The sequence below is a fragment of the Lutjanus erythropterus genome, chromosome 11 (genome assembly GCF_056507025.1).
Source record: "Lutjanus erythropterus isolate fLutEry1 chromosome 11, fLutEry1.hap2, whole genome shotgun sequence".
NCBI lineage: Eukaryota > Metazoa > Chordata > Actinopteri > Lutjaniformes > Lutjanidae > Lutjanus > Lutjanus erythropterus.
Genome location: NC_139327.1, coordinates 21,863,658 through 21,879,313, shown reverse-complemented (window position 1 = coordinate 21,879,313; position 15,656 = coordinate 21,863,658). Strand labels below are relative to the sequence as shown.

The 15,656-nt window shown below is 39.1% G+C and overlaps 1 protein-coding gene across 4 annotated transcripts; it reads left to right on the top strand.

Annotated features, from left to right (window-relative positions):
• Positions 1 to 409: 409 nt before the first annotated feature.
• map3k7cl (map3k7 C-terminal like) lies at positions 410 to 15,529 on the top strand. Of its 4 annotated transcripts, none has more exons than XM_084731281.1 (5): positions 410 to 781; positions 2,762 to 2,843; positions 7,459 to 7,517; positions 8,693 to 8,808; positions 14,603 to 15,529. In XM_084731281.1, exons 2-5 carry the CDS (start codon positions 2,768 to 2,770, stop codon positions 14,781 to 14,783), a joined length of 432 nt encoding a protein of 143 aa, XP_084587407.1. In that variant the 5' UTR covers positions 410 to 781; positions 2,762 to 2,767; the 3' UTR covers positions 14,784 to 15,529. The 4 variants fall into 4 exon arrangements, with proteins under 4 accessions (XP_084587407.1, XP_084587406.1, XP_084587405.1 ...); XM_084731280.1 differs by having other exon boundaries at positions 411 to 781; positions 2,733 to 2,843; XM_084731279.1 differs by having other exon boundaries at positions 411 to 819.
• Positions 15,530 to 15,656: the final 127 nt, after the last annotated feature.

The following is a 15,656-nucleotide window of genomic DNA, read 5'->3' as shown; positions in this document are numbered from 1 at the left end:
GTTCATATCAGAATGATGGAAACAACACAGCTACAACTAAATTGGTAATGGGTTTGATAGATTTGCAGTAAGGGTCCAAATTATCAGGCATTAGTATTGGCTGCACTGAGGCAGCGGGGTGGCCCCAAATCAGATTCTGCTTAGGGCCCCACAAAGGCCTGAGCCAACCCTGATTACCTGCTTTAAGGTGGGCTGGCACTGCGCTTATCCCCCAAAACAACCCCCCCATAGATAAACAGACTGGGATGCTCTATTTTCTTTCGCAGGAGCTAATATTATAGACTGAGATGTTCATTCTGAGCAACTGCCTCATTGCACAGCTATTGCAAAGCCAAAGACCATCCCAGCGGGATGACCGTGTCACTCAAAGCAGCGCTGCAGCTATGGGCATTTTTGCGGGCTGCAGTCATGTCATCTGAGACATTTAATTGGGCCCGGGCCGCCACAGGGGGACAGCGGACGGACGGCATTCCTCCTCCGCCCTGCGCCCTGTTGTGTTGCTCTCCGCCGCGTGGCTGCAGTCCGTGGATAACATGCCCCATGCCCACGCAGACCTGAGCTGCTGGAGCGCCTCTGACTGACACCAGGGTAGCGGACGACTTGACTATGGTGGAAAACTTCTGAATACAAAATAATATAGTTGGAGTCTCAGGAGGGAAGTAAGTGGTGGTCAACTCTCAGTTGTGCCATTTTGCGCAGGGGCGCAACGGAGGACGCTTTTCCTGAAGAGGATCAGACAACAATCACTACTGAGGACCTACATTGCTGCTTAAGATTTATTGTACGGAATTTCCTGGTTTGAGTTCGTGTTTTTTTCAGGTAACAATGACCTGTTGGCTTAGATTGGTCCTGTTCAGCCACTCATTGCATGCATGAAATATACCAGTCTCCATCATAGTGTGTGGATTGTGCGCTTACAATATGTGCACTATTGTACTACTTCAGTCACTAATACTCATATTTTCATACAAGCATGTTTTGATCAGTCATCACAACATCAAATTTAACATTTCAATCATTTCCAACAACCAACAGAGCTAATAAAAAGTGCAGATTAGCTGGTGCAGAAGGTCATTGAGGTATGTTGTGTGAGACAGAGGGTTTACCAGGGTTAAAGCAGGCAAATGCCCTGATATAAAAAGCCTCTACCTTCACTGGAGGAGGGCATGCAAAATCCAGACCTCAGAGCCAGTCTGTCAAAGCTCCCTAATTATTTAATCCCACTGCAACTCTAAATGCATGATGAAACTGGTGGCTGCATGTGTGTGATCATAAGACTTCATACTGGTGTGGCTTAATCACGTGCTTTATCAAAGGGTCTGCAGACTTCGTTTCATTCCAGCTGGACACCGCACCTGCTGAGTCCAGGTTCAGCTTTTCTCTCTGATTAAATCTCAATAATAGACTTTTAGAAACTACTTTTAGCCTTTCATCTCAGATTGGACACCACCTACACACCAAGTCCTGGTGATGAATCTCATAATTATTTTTTTTGATCAATCAGTTCATTGTTAGGTCTAAAAATGTCATATAAAAGTGAGAAAATGCCATTCACAGTTCCCCAGAAACACAAGGTGACTTCTTTAAATTGTTTGAGTCCAAGCAACAGCTTAAAACTTGGTAGCATAAACCACCTTAAATTTCAAACTTAAGTTTGTCCCTTAAGGTTTAGGAGTATTGCATAAAGCCTCTTGGGTTGTCAACTTTCACAGCAGTTGCTATCATATTCATTCAGATGGAATTTGTGAAGTCACTGACACAACATTGTGAGAGCTTTCCTAAAACTTCTAGTTCTTGATGTTGTGAATATTAAATGAGGGAGACATTCATGTGGGCTCTTCTCGTAAACACGGCAAACTAAACCCTATTCAAATGCTCCAAAAATACAGCGCATTTACACTTCAGTTACCATGGTTATGCTCTTGTCATTCTTTAATGTTAGACAGAATTATTATCACTTTTAGCTAGTTTGGTTAACACGCCTAATTAGACTGTGTCAGCTAGCTTCTCCAAAACCAACAACAAATGAGTTTCTAAATGTTACTGGACTGAATGGACTGAATTCTGACAGTGTGGAAGTTGTGTCATTTAAAAAAAGCATTTCAACTGTTTTACAGCTGCTTCTTTCACAACGTAATTCTGTCAGGGGAAAGTCTTTTTGGGCCATGCATCAGGTGACATTGTCATTACACGTTTTGACAATTATGTCAAAATTGGGGAGGCTTCCTTCCTGGGGGTATGATACTCTCTACACAAGTTACACAAGTGCATTACTCATCATGTCCAGTGGGTTTTACCTGCTCTGAAAAATGCATCTTGGTATGTCCTCCTCCTCTTCAATCACCTTCAGCAAAATATTCCACAAATTAATTCCCCTTTAAGGGAATGTTATAGTTCCCTTAAAATTTTCTGTGGAAATGGTTGTTGGACCTTGCAGCAATGCATAAGGGAATACTTAAGTAGTCAAGTGCAAACATAGAGATTTAAGAGTTTCCCCTACAACATCCTAAGGAAATGCTTATGTTGATTTTATGCAGTTCATTTTTTCCCAAGGCCTCCTTAGATGAAACTTTAAGGAAAACCTTAGCTTATGTGGTTTTATGCAACAGGGAGTTGCAGCTGGATTTTTTTTCATCAAAGGTCTTTGCTGTCAATTTTGAGTTGATTAACTAACTGTTAGATTATTGCGTCATCACTGGTCTTTCATCAGGTCCCTTCAATTGTGTTAACAGCTCTTTTTTGTGCCTGTGGCCTTGTGAAGGGATAAATGATCACCTCAACCAGAAGAGTGTCTCCCGATAAATCTGAAGTTAGAATCGCCTTCAGCCTCGACAACACATCAGGTAATCACACATCCTCATGTCATTCACACCATGTGCTCACTTTACCCACACGAATGCCCACCCACACACACACTTGTGTTCCAGTATCTCAAAATGATTGTAACAACTTATTTTGAGTTACTCAATAACTCATTTAACACCCGACAAAGCTTGGAGCTCTACTCTCAGTGCGTTTCCAGTATGTGTGGTTACACATGTGCCACATTCTTCCCACCAAAACAGACCAGGCACAATCCCCCCCTCTCACACCCTATCACTTTAACTGTGTTCATTCTTCTGTGCTGTAGCTGAGACAGGTGCTCCCTCTATTTCTGTTGGACCACAGCATATTAAAAAACCAACCACACATGCATGTGCGCAGCTGTGCACATGTATGCAAGCTTCCAAGCAATTGCACAACCTTTCATGTGACTATCATTATTCATCTCTTTAATCTCCGATCAAAACATGCACAATTGTCTGTCCCACACGCGCTCACTCAGAGGTCTGCCCTACCTATGGTGCTAGGTATACTGTCTGTCAGGATGTTTTACTGCAGTGGGGCCAGGCACTGGGACAGCAGCTGCAGCTATGCAATGGCAGAGTCAGGTTTCCCCCGCTAATACTAACAGTGTCCCGCTGCCTGATTCACTGTTCAGCTTTTAGAACACTGGCCTATATTTATAAGCAGTTAACACTTCCAGTCCAACTCCACCCATCCATGATCCCCCTTGTCTTTCTCTAAGGAAGTGAGATGAAGGGCTGTAGTGGGAACGACACACTCAAATCCCACTCTGAGCAAAGAGTCATGGCGACATAGCCTCTTACTGAATTTTTTTTTTTTTTTTTTTGCGTCTCAATCATTCACAGTGCTGTTCTTTTTGTTTCTTTCTTTTTCTCCATTTCATCTGTTTGCATGGATTCAGTTTAGGGCTGTCACAATATCAGATTTTCATTACACGTTTATTGTGGCCAAAATAATTAATGATAATGATATTATTGTGAAAATTTGAAAAAAAAATTGCTATCAGTCAAATTCCTCTTTAAAGCTGCAGTATACATCATTCAGCCTCAGTAGATATCAGCAAACAACTATTTGCTATGTAAAGATGTAGTGGAGTGATGGCGTCCTGAGCAGAGAATGAAGTCACACTCCCTGTAGTTGTGTTGGTATCCAACCTTCAATGTTTATCTGGAACAGCTGTGTGTGTGTGTGTTCATACATGTGTGACAGCTTTCAACAGTGCAGTAAAATATATTTCTGAAAACATTTAACAGAATCTTGAACCACCTTTGATCAGCACTGCTTAGTTTGACAGTTTGATCTGAATTTCAGGAGTGTGCATTGGACACCAGAGCCACCTAGTCATAATATACCCTGTATTACAGCTAAACACAACACTAAAGGATGTTTATGAAAACATTTTAGGTGAGAAATAGTAAATGCCATAACATAACCTTGATTCATACTTGATCAGCACTGCCTAGTTTGACAGTTTGATCTGAGTTTTGTGAGCAGTGTGTGTTCAGATGACACTATTTTCACAACTTTATTGAGTAACCGAAGTGAGCATTTGTTTGGGTCTGAGATGTTGGTGACCTACTGCAACCTCAAGAGGAAGTAAAGGTTGTTTACAACATCTTTAAACTTTGTTTATTGTGTAATTTGTCTCTTTTGTGACAAATGATTTATACTCGAAATACGAGGTGGAGAGAGTCTGTAACCAAATGTTTGCCCTTGATGGATAGTGAAAAGGCAAGATGAACTGATAAACAAAAGACCCACAAGGCCAAACATCTGCTGAGTGCAAGAACGGAAATTATTTAAGAGCATATATGTGTGTTTAAGAGGATCTAGATTATTTATTCAATAGTATCATCTTTGTATTATCAACATGATATTAATACTTAATTTTCTAAACATCACAGTCATTGTCAGTACTGGTTTATCACAACGCCCTTAATTCCATTTAAGGTCACACTTTGCACTACAAGCTGTGAGAAGTAGAAAACACATCGGTTTTACCCCTTCTCCTACATTACTTCATGCTGTTTACAAGATTCATTATTAGAAGATAGGCCAGCTGAATTATTGTGAATTATTAACGTTAATTACACCATCATTAAGACTATTTTTTGACTCACTTTGCCCAAAGGGCACAATCGGCACACATGTCATTTACTCAGTAACATCATTAACAAACATCACCCAACAAATGCACAGGTATTGACTGCCCCAACCCTACAGCGTTTGTTAAACGCCATGGCAGAAAAATGACATTTGCACAAATTATTTAAAGTTGGCTTCTATTAAATATATACTTAAGATTACATAATTTATTTAGACATAATTTCCCAGGGGGAACTTCGTGTTTTTCAGAAGATGGGGTGGACACGTCCCCTCTGTCAACCCCAGGATCTATGCCCAAGGTCTTGTTTCTGTTTTAGATGTAGCAGCAGAGCTGTTCAGGCACAATCCGACCCTAACCTCGAAAATATTCCCCCGACGATCATGTTGTCGTCTCTTTGAACTCGTGTTTCTCAGCAGGGGGACTGAGACCTGCACTCTGTCTGGGGATCATCCTCTAGGCCCCTCATGACTCCATGCCAGGCATAGTTATAACCCCACACTGTGTCAATCCTAAGCATGAGAACTGTATTTATTCCACATCATAATTGGCCCCATGGCTGCAGGCAGGCCCACTAATACTCCTGCTTTTAGAAGGTTGCATCATCCCAGGATTCTCCACATGTGTTCCACAACTCCAGGGGGACATTACTGGCGAAGCAGACGCTGGTGCAGACAACCTGTCTGTTTTTGTCTGTCTGTCTGGCTGCCTGTCTGAACCCCTCTCTGTCTATACATCTGGCCATTTCAGCCCACTGTGTTTGTCTGTCTGCTCACATAGTTGTCCCTCTGTATGCTTACCCTGCATGTCTTTCAGTCTGACAGCTCATTACTGCTGTACAATAAGAGGACATGGCTCATTTATAAGTGAAGCACTGTGTTGCTATGTTGTGGTGTCATATAAGAGGGCCCTATAGTGTTTCATTTGGGGCCATTTTATGAGACAGAGAAAGGCATTAAAGCATTTGCCTGTAGGATATGTCACTTGGCTGTACATCAAGGACATACAGCAACGCTATGATGGAAAAAAAAATTGCCTGAAAATACATTATGCAAAATTCATGTTGCCCTTCAACAGTAGCAGTTAAAAGGGTAAATTGTTGCTTGATTGCAGCACTTTTTTTGTGGTCACTTTCAAATGAAAGAGCTTCCTGCAAGGCTTCCAATATTTTCAAAGCAATTTACTTCATGCAATTGTATGACAGAATGATCTCCCTCAAGTGTAAAGTTTCTGCTCATTGATTGTCACAGAGTTCTTAAATGAGTGGAAATCAAGACCGTCTGGAAGGAAGTCAATCACAAAACAAGTGGTGGAAAGTACAAGTACATTTAACAATACTTGTTTGGAGCATTTTAATCATCTGCTTCTTTTTTAAATTATTTTTGGGCTTTTTGCCTTTATTATGATAGTGACAGGTGAAGATATGACAGGAATGGGTGTAGAGAGAGAGGGGATAACACACAGGCGGGAGCTGAACCAGCGGCTGCTGCAGAGGACCGACAGCCTCAGTACATGGGGCGCACGCTCTACCAACTACAGCTACAGGCATCTGCTACTTAATACTTAAATACATTTTGGAGGGTAATATAGTATTTTGCTTTACAACATTTATCTGACAGCTATGTTTACTAGTTGCTTAAGACATTGAGGTACAAAGAATAACAATCATCTAATCGTAAGATGCATTGTTATAGATGTATACTCAACTCAACTGGGCAATAAAACAGTAGTGATGAATGTATTACCAGTAGACATCAATAGTAATACAAATATTGTTTCAATAAAATATTTAATAGTTTCACTTAAGGGAAAACTTCGCCCCCAAAATCAAAAATATATATTTTTCCCCTGGCCTGTAGTGCTAGTATTAGAGATGTCAGCCATTGAGATTTCTGCCTTTTCTCAAATAAAATGGAACTAAACAGTAAAAGTCATGTGTTGCACCAAAGAAATACATTTGAAACCAAAGTCTCTTTTCAAAAATCATGACCCGGTTGATCAGGATTATCCACAGACCTTGTTGTGAGCAGTTTCATCTAGGAACAACTTTCTTTCTGCAGTACAATCTACTGGAACTACTTTAGAATGTACTGGAACTAATAGAAACTTTTGTAACTTGATAAATAAAGTAATAAACCTTTTTTCTTAAAAAAAAAAAGTCAATGATTATCAAAAATGACTGAAATGAAAGTGATATTTTCAGATATATTGCCCTTCTCTACTCAACATTAGATAAAATACTTTGTTACCTTGAACAGCAGGAATATTAACATGCCCCTTACATGTCAATGCATCAATGATAACTAGCTAATAATACAAAATATATAACCAATTAACACTCTGTATAATAAGTACTTTTACTTTTGGTACTTTACATTTTGTTGCTTAAAAAATGTAGTGATGACTAATTTTTAAAAAATAATAAATAAATAAATAAATAAATGGATATTCTGGATATTATTATTTTACAATTTTCAATTGTAACTAATTGTGTTCTGTTTCAATAGATGTAAAAGATGTGGAGGAGCACCCTCAGACTTTCCCGGATCTTGAACAGCGATTACAGGTATGCAGTAACTGCAGTAACTTACACTGAACACACACTTGTATCACTGGCAGAGCAACACAAGAGAGGAGAGGCAGAATATGAAAGAAGGCTTTAATTTAAATTCACAAATCCAAAATCGTGCCCTGTACTTTTAAAAGAAGCTATTAGCATTTTAAATTTCATGTCTGTCTCTGTTTTAGGCTGTATTATTCTTATGCTAATGGACAGTCAAAGGATTTAATGCCAAATTAAATTCCTCCTTAAAAATATGTTTTGATTTTGAGTGTTTTTGCTTTGTTAATATTACTATTGCTGCCATTATTGCTTTTTTTTTTTTTACTTACTGCATAACTAACTCACAACTGAAAGCTTAACTAAAAAGAGCAGGGCAGGTTGAGAGAAAAAGCAGATCAAAAATTAACCACATTATAGAATAAATCCTGGAATAAATTACGTATTACATGCAGATTATATAAGAGGCTTTGTTCTGTTTAGGTCATAACCTGAATATGTAATCTGTACATTAGCAGAAGCTTATGTTTAGTTTGTCAACTCTGTAAATCAGTGTTTTCACTGTGTGTGCTCACTCTACCAAAAGTGTTGTCATTGAATTATCCTTCAACGAGTGCCAGTGCCAGGGTCATATAAAGTGCATGTTGGTTGAGAGTATCAAATGAGAACAGTAGTAGCAGGCCAATGAATTATACACTTATTATACTGTACTGCAGGATAAAATAGGCTACAGAGGTTTGAAATCTTTTTTTTTTCTTTATCTACACAAAATCAATATATATATAATAATAAATGCATAGGACTGTAAAAGTTTTGTAAAAGTTTTCTCTTTTGTGGTTTGAACATTGAAACTTCCGATCTGGTGTCAGACATGCTAGGTCTGCCCCGTTGACCTCCAGCACAAAAATTATCTGCAGCAATTTTCATGGATGTTCTTCCATTACTTTAGGAAAAAAAACTGTCATGGATCCAAGTAGGCCTAGTGTTGCTACTGGGGCACTGTGGGAAAGGTCAGAGACAATGCCAGGGAAAAGGGTATTTGCTTGAAAGATTTTTTAAAGGTCTTTTTTCCAAGTTTGCTTGTATGATATAATGTTTTATATATTAATTTTTTTTTTGTTTTGCTTGATACCTTGTGTCTTTCTCACTGATGTCACATGTTTCTCTCTGACCTCTTGCAGCCGGTGCCCCCTTGTGTGTCTCTGAGAGAGAGCGTTCAGGTGTACAAGGAGCACTGCAGGATGGCGAGAGAGTTCCACCAGGTCAAACATGAGATCGCCGTGCTCGAGGACCGCAAGTGAGCCCCTATAAATGTTTGTTAAAAACAAAGCAAAATGGGATGGCGTGTGATTCACAAGGAAAAGGCATGTTAAAATATCCACTTACTGGTACACTGTCCAGTAAAACTGATTCAAGGAAACCAGTGGTGGAAGAAGGACTCAGATCTTTTACTTAAGTAGCAACACCACAGTGTAAAAATACACTCTTACAAGTAAAAGTCCTTGATTCAAAACTACTCATTAGAATCAAAATATTCTCAAAGTACCAACATGAAAAATATTACTTATGCAGAATCATCTGTATTATATGGTAAGACTTTATATTAAGCTGATGTAATGGATTATAATGCATCATAAACATACTTATAATGCTTTATACTGTGCTCATAACAATATATCATTAGTTATAAGTATTCATAATGCTTTATAACAACATTATAAGTATTTAGAAGTATCATAATGCTTAAATACTGCTGGTCACTCACCGATCATAATGTATCATAATTATCATAGTTGTACTACATTATAAAATGTTGTGCATTAAAAACTTTCCACCACTGAGAGGAACACATGCACTATAAGCTGTGTTGGATCCAAATGTCCACCAGATGGCACATGTTAATAGCTTCCCTACAGCATTTAGCACATGATTCACTGAGACCAGTTTCCTCAAGATGATATTAAAGCAGCTGGTAATGTTGGACTTTAATCTCAGATCTATCTTTTTTTTATTATTTCAATTCATTTTAAATTGGAAACAAAATCAAATGTGTGATGAGTCTGGATGTGAGGGTTACACTGTGTCTGGATCGTATTTGGAGAAAGTAGCCCCTCTTTTGGGAGTGAATGTTAACACTGACTCAACCCTTGTCAGGTGTGAGGGAGACATGCTGTATATTTATTTCATACATGTACTATATGCTTGTACATAAGCAGTATAACACACACACACAAACACACACAGTGCACTCTGTCCCCTGTGCCCTCAGCAGCTGTGGGTAGTCTTAGCAGAGGGATTTTCAAGGCCCTTGCTGTTACTCCACCACCACACCTACACACACACACACACACACACACACACACACACACACACACACACACACACACACACACACACACACACACACACAGACTGAATCTACACCACTTGGCCGTTCCTAAATAGACAACAGCAGGCAGACTGATGGGATGAGCATAGCCTTGAGTTTAGATAAGAACATGATGAGTCAGGCCAGTAGAAACTCTTAGTTCTCTCTTTTCTCACTGTTGCTCATGCCAACATCCACTGACACGTACACATACACACACTAGATTGAAACACAACTAGACATTAGTGAAGACAATCCCACAATTGTGCTAAAAATATAATATGTATACCTGATACTGATGAGTTTCATTAACCAGAACATTGAATGTATTTCTGTGGAAGAGTGAATGTTTTCATGCACGATACAATGATTGTTTATGCACTTCCCAAATGGGGAAGCTTACGCTCAGAATGACTGGAGAGTTACATGCATACAGCGAAGTGTTGCAAGGATGACAACAGGAACAACACTTTAACACACTGTGCAGGGATTTTCCAAAACTCACTCAGTCTGCGTTTTGTCACTATCAATTACATATTGCACTGCTCTCTTCTGTATTGCGAATTTTAACTCCTATACTGATTCTATCTTTGCAGAATCAATCAGCCCTGTAATTCCAGTGAGGTCAATCTTATTCCACCATCAAAAACTTATGCCAGAGTTGGAAAAAGCCTCAGTTTGAATAGAAACATTGACTCAGACATTGATATTTGGCCTAATGTAGTTAAGCCTGTTGGTTCCATTATGATGCAAAGAGATTACACAATAGCCCCACTGTGACAGAGTTATAAAAAAAAAATGACTCGTCTTTTAAACATTCATGTCCATAACATATATTTTATATTTATTTTGGTACACAGGATGAATTATTTGTCTAAGTTATTGTTTTCTGGATGAATTATTTTGGACTGAAAAAGATCTATTTCTGTGACACACAAAAATACACACACATGCACACATGCCTGTACACAAGCGTGTTTCAGCACGCTTCTACCGGGTGAAAGAATCAGCCCAAATGTAATATGTCTGAATCATTAATCATTTACTGTAAATCACTCTGCGCCTTGTTTCCAGTGAAAATCACATACGATTGTAAAATCATAAACTACAGTTGCCACATCTTCCCTCTGTGTTTAGTGCACATGTGCCATAAAAAAAAAGTTTTACTTATCAACAGAAGTGTATTGCTGCCATACCAGGAAAAGAAAAAGGAAGAGTATCAATTATAACATGAAGATTTTATTATGTTTTTCATGTTTTAACAAGAGTTATAACATGATATTTTCCCTTTATTACAACATACAAACTTATTATGTTATAACAAGACACTTTTCTTGTTATAACAATATACTTGTCAAAACATAAAACTAAAACCTCATGTTATAAAATGAAAACTTATTGTTATAACATAAAGTGTTTCATGTTATAATGTGATGAGTTCTATTGTCATAATGTGATGTAAACATCCCGTTTTAACGAGAAACTTTTAAGATTATAACATGATTATAACATGTTTTTTTCTTCTTCTGGCATAGCAGCAACATGCTGCCGTTTTTACCAACTCAGATGGAATTACCAATCCTAGAGAAGTGTGAACAAGCTGAAAGTAGATTGTGGTGATCCACACATAATTTCCACTAAAGAAGTTTTGTCTTTTTTCATTATTGTCTTTCACTTTTGGACTTGGTCTTGCAGGAAATGAATTGTCTGAACCTGGCTGTATTTGAACAATGGGTTTGTGAAATGAATAGTGCATTGTAACCAGCAGTTTCATTATTCATAAGAGGTGATTGTTAATGATAGGTCATTTTGGCCTCAACAAGTTCAGTTTCTCCATAGAAATATAACATTTTACGTACCATATTAGTTCACTAGATTCTAATTCAAACAAGCTATTTAGTACAAATTTGTAAGAAATTAAAGCCTTTGAATCACTTAACATTGTAACCTCTTATAAATAAAAAGCAGTGTAGTCATCTTTAAAGCTCCACAGGCAGTTTGTGGTGTAGAATAGAGACTCCTTTTCTTCTTTGTTGATGCTGCTGTTATGTGACTTGGCACTTCCCCGCTGTAATACAACACTGACAGTCACACACTCTCTGAGGCCATGACACGCACATTGTACACATTTGCGTGTGTGCGCGTATGCTTACACTGCCTTTCAAAGTCCAAAGGCTGATCTCTTCCCGGAGTGTGAAATCACTGTTTGCCAGGGGAAGTCAGGTCATGCTGCCTAAACCAGAGCTGGAGGTTTTCAATTCGATTTGGTTTATTGGGAAAGATGCTGTTAGTTTGTTATGTTATTTGTTATCAGGTACATACAAGTGCTCAGCCTGCGAGGACTAACAAGACACCATAAATACTGTTGTAGTGAAAAAAAAACTTGTCAGGCAGGAATGTAACTTACATTTTTACACTGGAAACAACAAACTTGTTGTTCTTCTTCTTCTGTCCCTGATCAAAAGCTGCCACAACCTCATCAGAAATTAGGGTCTTTTCTCTTTAGGGACACCATGAAAACTGCCTGTCTCTATAGCTAAAAATATCGTAAGCAATGTATAGACAATACAGGATACAATAATAATAATCACTGTCAGTCATCACTTATGATCCACCAGAAGTATGACTGATGTTTCTGGGCATCGACCTTTGGGCAGTGGTGTGTAGCCCCCAGCCAAATACAGCATTACAGCAAGGTGTGAGGTTGAAACTCTACTTAGTGTCTCCATCGCTCTATTCTGCTCTCTGTCTGTGTCATGCCCAACGAGGTGTCCATTATCAGGAATTAACGGACGATGTGGAAGCCAGAACTGTCCAACACGCAGCAGAGATCCATTAATTCCTGATTATGCATACCTCGAAGGTCATTGTCCCATTCACACCATGGTCAGCGGACAAAGAAAAAAAAAAGACCATTAATTATACCTCAATTTCAAAAACAAGTTGTGCAAAAGCATAAATAAAAACTGAATGTCGTAATTTGCAAATCCCTTTTAACTTGTATTCAATTGAGTATAGTACAAAGGCAAGATATTTAATGTTCAAACTGACAAACTTTATCGTTTTCTTTTAAATAAATACCCTTTGTGAATTTGACGCCTGCAGCACATGATAGTGATAGTATCATGACTGGGTGTAAAGGGGCCTTCTTCCAAAGGCTCAGTCACTCACAATGAATGTCCTCAGTTAACACTTACTGAGTGTTTTTAAAAGAAAGAGTGATGTATTACACTGTGGTAAACATGCCCCTGTCCCGACTGTTTGGAACATGCTGCAGGCATCAAATTCAAAATGAGTGTATATTTTCAAAACACACAAACAAACAAAAGAAAATAAAGTTTATCAGTTTGAACATTTAATGTTTTTTCTTTGTACCCTATTCAACTGAATACAAGTCGAAGGGGATTTGCAAATGTTTGCTTTCTGTTTTATTTATGCTTTACATTCCACCCCAGCTCTTTTGGAATTAGGTTTGTATTGTATTGTAGTTTTTCACAAGTCATAACTCTGTTTCCCTGCTAACACCTGAGTTTGACAAATACCTGGAACAATCATCCCATAAGGTTCTTATGTAGTACAAATGTTGTTCACTAGTCTAGTAAACAGGACGAGCCTAAGATACGACTTGACAGCGGGAGATACTTCTTGTCCAACTCACAGAAGCCTTTGGCTCAGCTTTGAGCCACTAAGTTAACATTCTGTTAGTGTTGACAAACAGTAAACTATGTGACAGTATGTTTAAGAACGAGACTTACTTGCTATCCAAGCATGCCACTGTCCCCAAATCAATATCAAGATTTTCATAAACAAATGATACACCATGTGTGCTGTACTGTACTCCACTCATTGTAGACAGGCCTACAGGCTGCACGTTGATTTAGAGCAATGAACAGACATTTTCACCAGAACCACCATCATCAGGAACTAATGGACATCCTTCAGCCAGTCAGAAAGTCCATCCAGACCATGGTATAATCAGAAAATAACGTCTTATTTTCCTCGCTCACTTGACCACCCCTTGCACTCTCTCTCTCACTAATTGATCCCAGGAGGAGGGGCCAAATTTGAATGGTCTATTTACAAACAGCAACCGACAAATCCTGCATAGTGTACCTTTAATGTAACCGTACACAGAGACCTCTTGCTCTACACTGTAGCTGTCTTTCATCAGCCTGTATGCTCTTAATTTAAGTTTGTACCAAACATCAACACAACAATGTGCTGAGCATCATGAATACACATTGTTTGGCCACGGCCCACCAAATGCCTCCTTTAGGCTACTTATTATTCTGCAGTGGTGAGTTTTGTTGCCCAACAGGATCACCGTTTTTCCCCCAGCTCACCTCTTCCTGTAAGTTTGCATTGTTTCCATGGTTATTTTAGTTTCTCTGGTTTCCTCCCACGCTCTAGAAACAATACAGCTGGAAAATTTAAATTGCTCATAGATATGAATGTGTATGACCATCTGCCAATTTGTCGCCATTTTTCTGTGAACCAGGAACCTGTTACGAGTGTTTCCCTGCCTCTGGCCAAGTGTAAGCAAGGACAGTACCCAGCTTTTAACAACTTCAAATGATTAAATGAGAAGAGACAGAAAATAAACAGATGTCTAGACAGCCAGTTAATTTAAGATTTTATAGATACATTACCCTGTTTTATGCATTTTTAAATAAATATAAACATTTGCACCTGCTCCTATAATCTATCTCACTCCTCTACTTAGGCGTAAGTTGCTGGCAGAGCTGGTGGAGGATGAGAAGGTTGCCATGGAGATCGCCCGTTTAGAGGAGGAGTTTCGGCGTCTAACGGAGGAGAACCGCACCCTGACGACCGTCCACAATGAGCGCGCTCAGCAGCTGGAGAGCCTCTGCTTGACCAGTCGAACGAGGCAGGACTCCTCGTGACCTCTGACCTCCGCAGAACCTGAGACCTCCGAACATCCAGCTGACGCCAGGCCAGGAAACCAAGCAGAAATAAAGGCTCAGCCAGTCAGTCAGTGAATCAGCTAATTACACAGAAAGACGCCGTGTTTATTCACGTCTGAGTCATATTTGTTTGAACCACAGGCGCACTGTCATCATCAGTTTGAAGTTGTTATAGTGATTCCACCAAGCTATGACACAATGCCACTTCTATGGGTGCTGTTTTTGTTATTACCTGATCTTGCAGAACCCTCACGGTCGATATCGCAATACCTCAGTTGCTGTGAATGTGACCAGATATTCTGACATCTGTCTCAGGCCCTGTGGAGACTCAGATCTTTTACCTGAGGGCTGTGGAGGGAGCCAAAGGTGGTATGATGTAGTCCAAATGTTGTATTTTGAGGTCCCCCCCACCCCCTTTTCCCTTTCACGCACCCCCAACACTTGCCCGTCAAAGTTCCTGTTACAATAACAAAAAAAAAAAAAAAAAAAAAAAGGAAATGAGATGAGTGTTTAAGATGGCATCAGGGATCGGGGGAGTTAGAGCAAAAGAAGAAGGGTGATTATCCATTTCACAATTAGTATCTGCTGCGACACAACACTCTAAAGGTTGTACATTTTGTTGATGTAGCGTGTCTCACCTCTCACCCTCCTGTAGAAGGGGAAGTGTACAACAAGATAAACTGTTGCTTATCGTCCTCTTATTAATAAAATGCATTTTATTTTAACACCAGCGTCAGTTCCTTAGTTTCATTTCTCCAAAGCCAGTGTTGTTGTATTTGTTGTGGGCTTTATGACCGTATTACGGTGCTTACTTGGAAAAAGGAACTAGACTTTTTTTTTTTTGTTAGGGAG

Bases quoted from the DNA above. Each gene is read 5' to 3' on its own strand.
- map3k7cl (XM_084731281.1), top strand. From the start codon at position 2,768: ATGATCACCTCAACCAGAAGAGTGTCTCCCGATAAATCTGAAGTTAGA. The intron at 2,844-7,458 runs GTAATCACACAT...CTGTTTCAATAG, and splicing joins CAGCCTCGACAACACATCAG to ATGTAAAAGATGTGGAGGAG. The intron at 7,518-8,692 runs GTATGCAGTAAC...GACCTCTTGCAG, and splicing joins ATCTTGAACAGCGATTACAG to CCGGTGCCCCCTTGTGTGTC.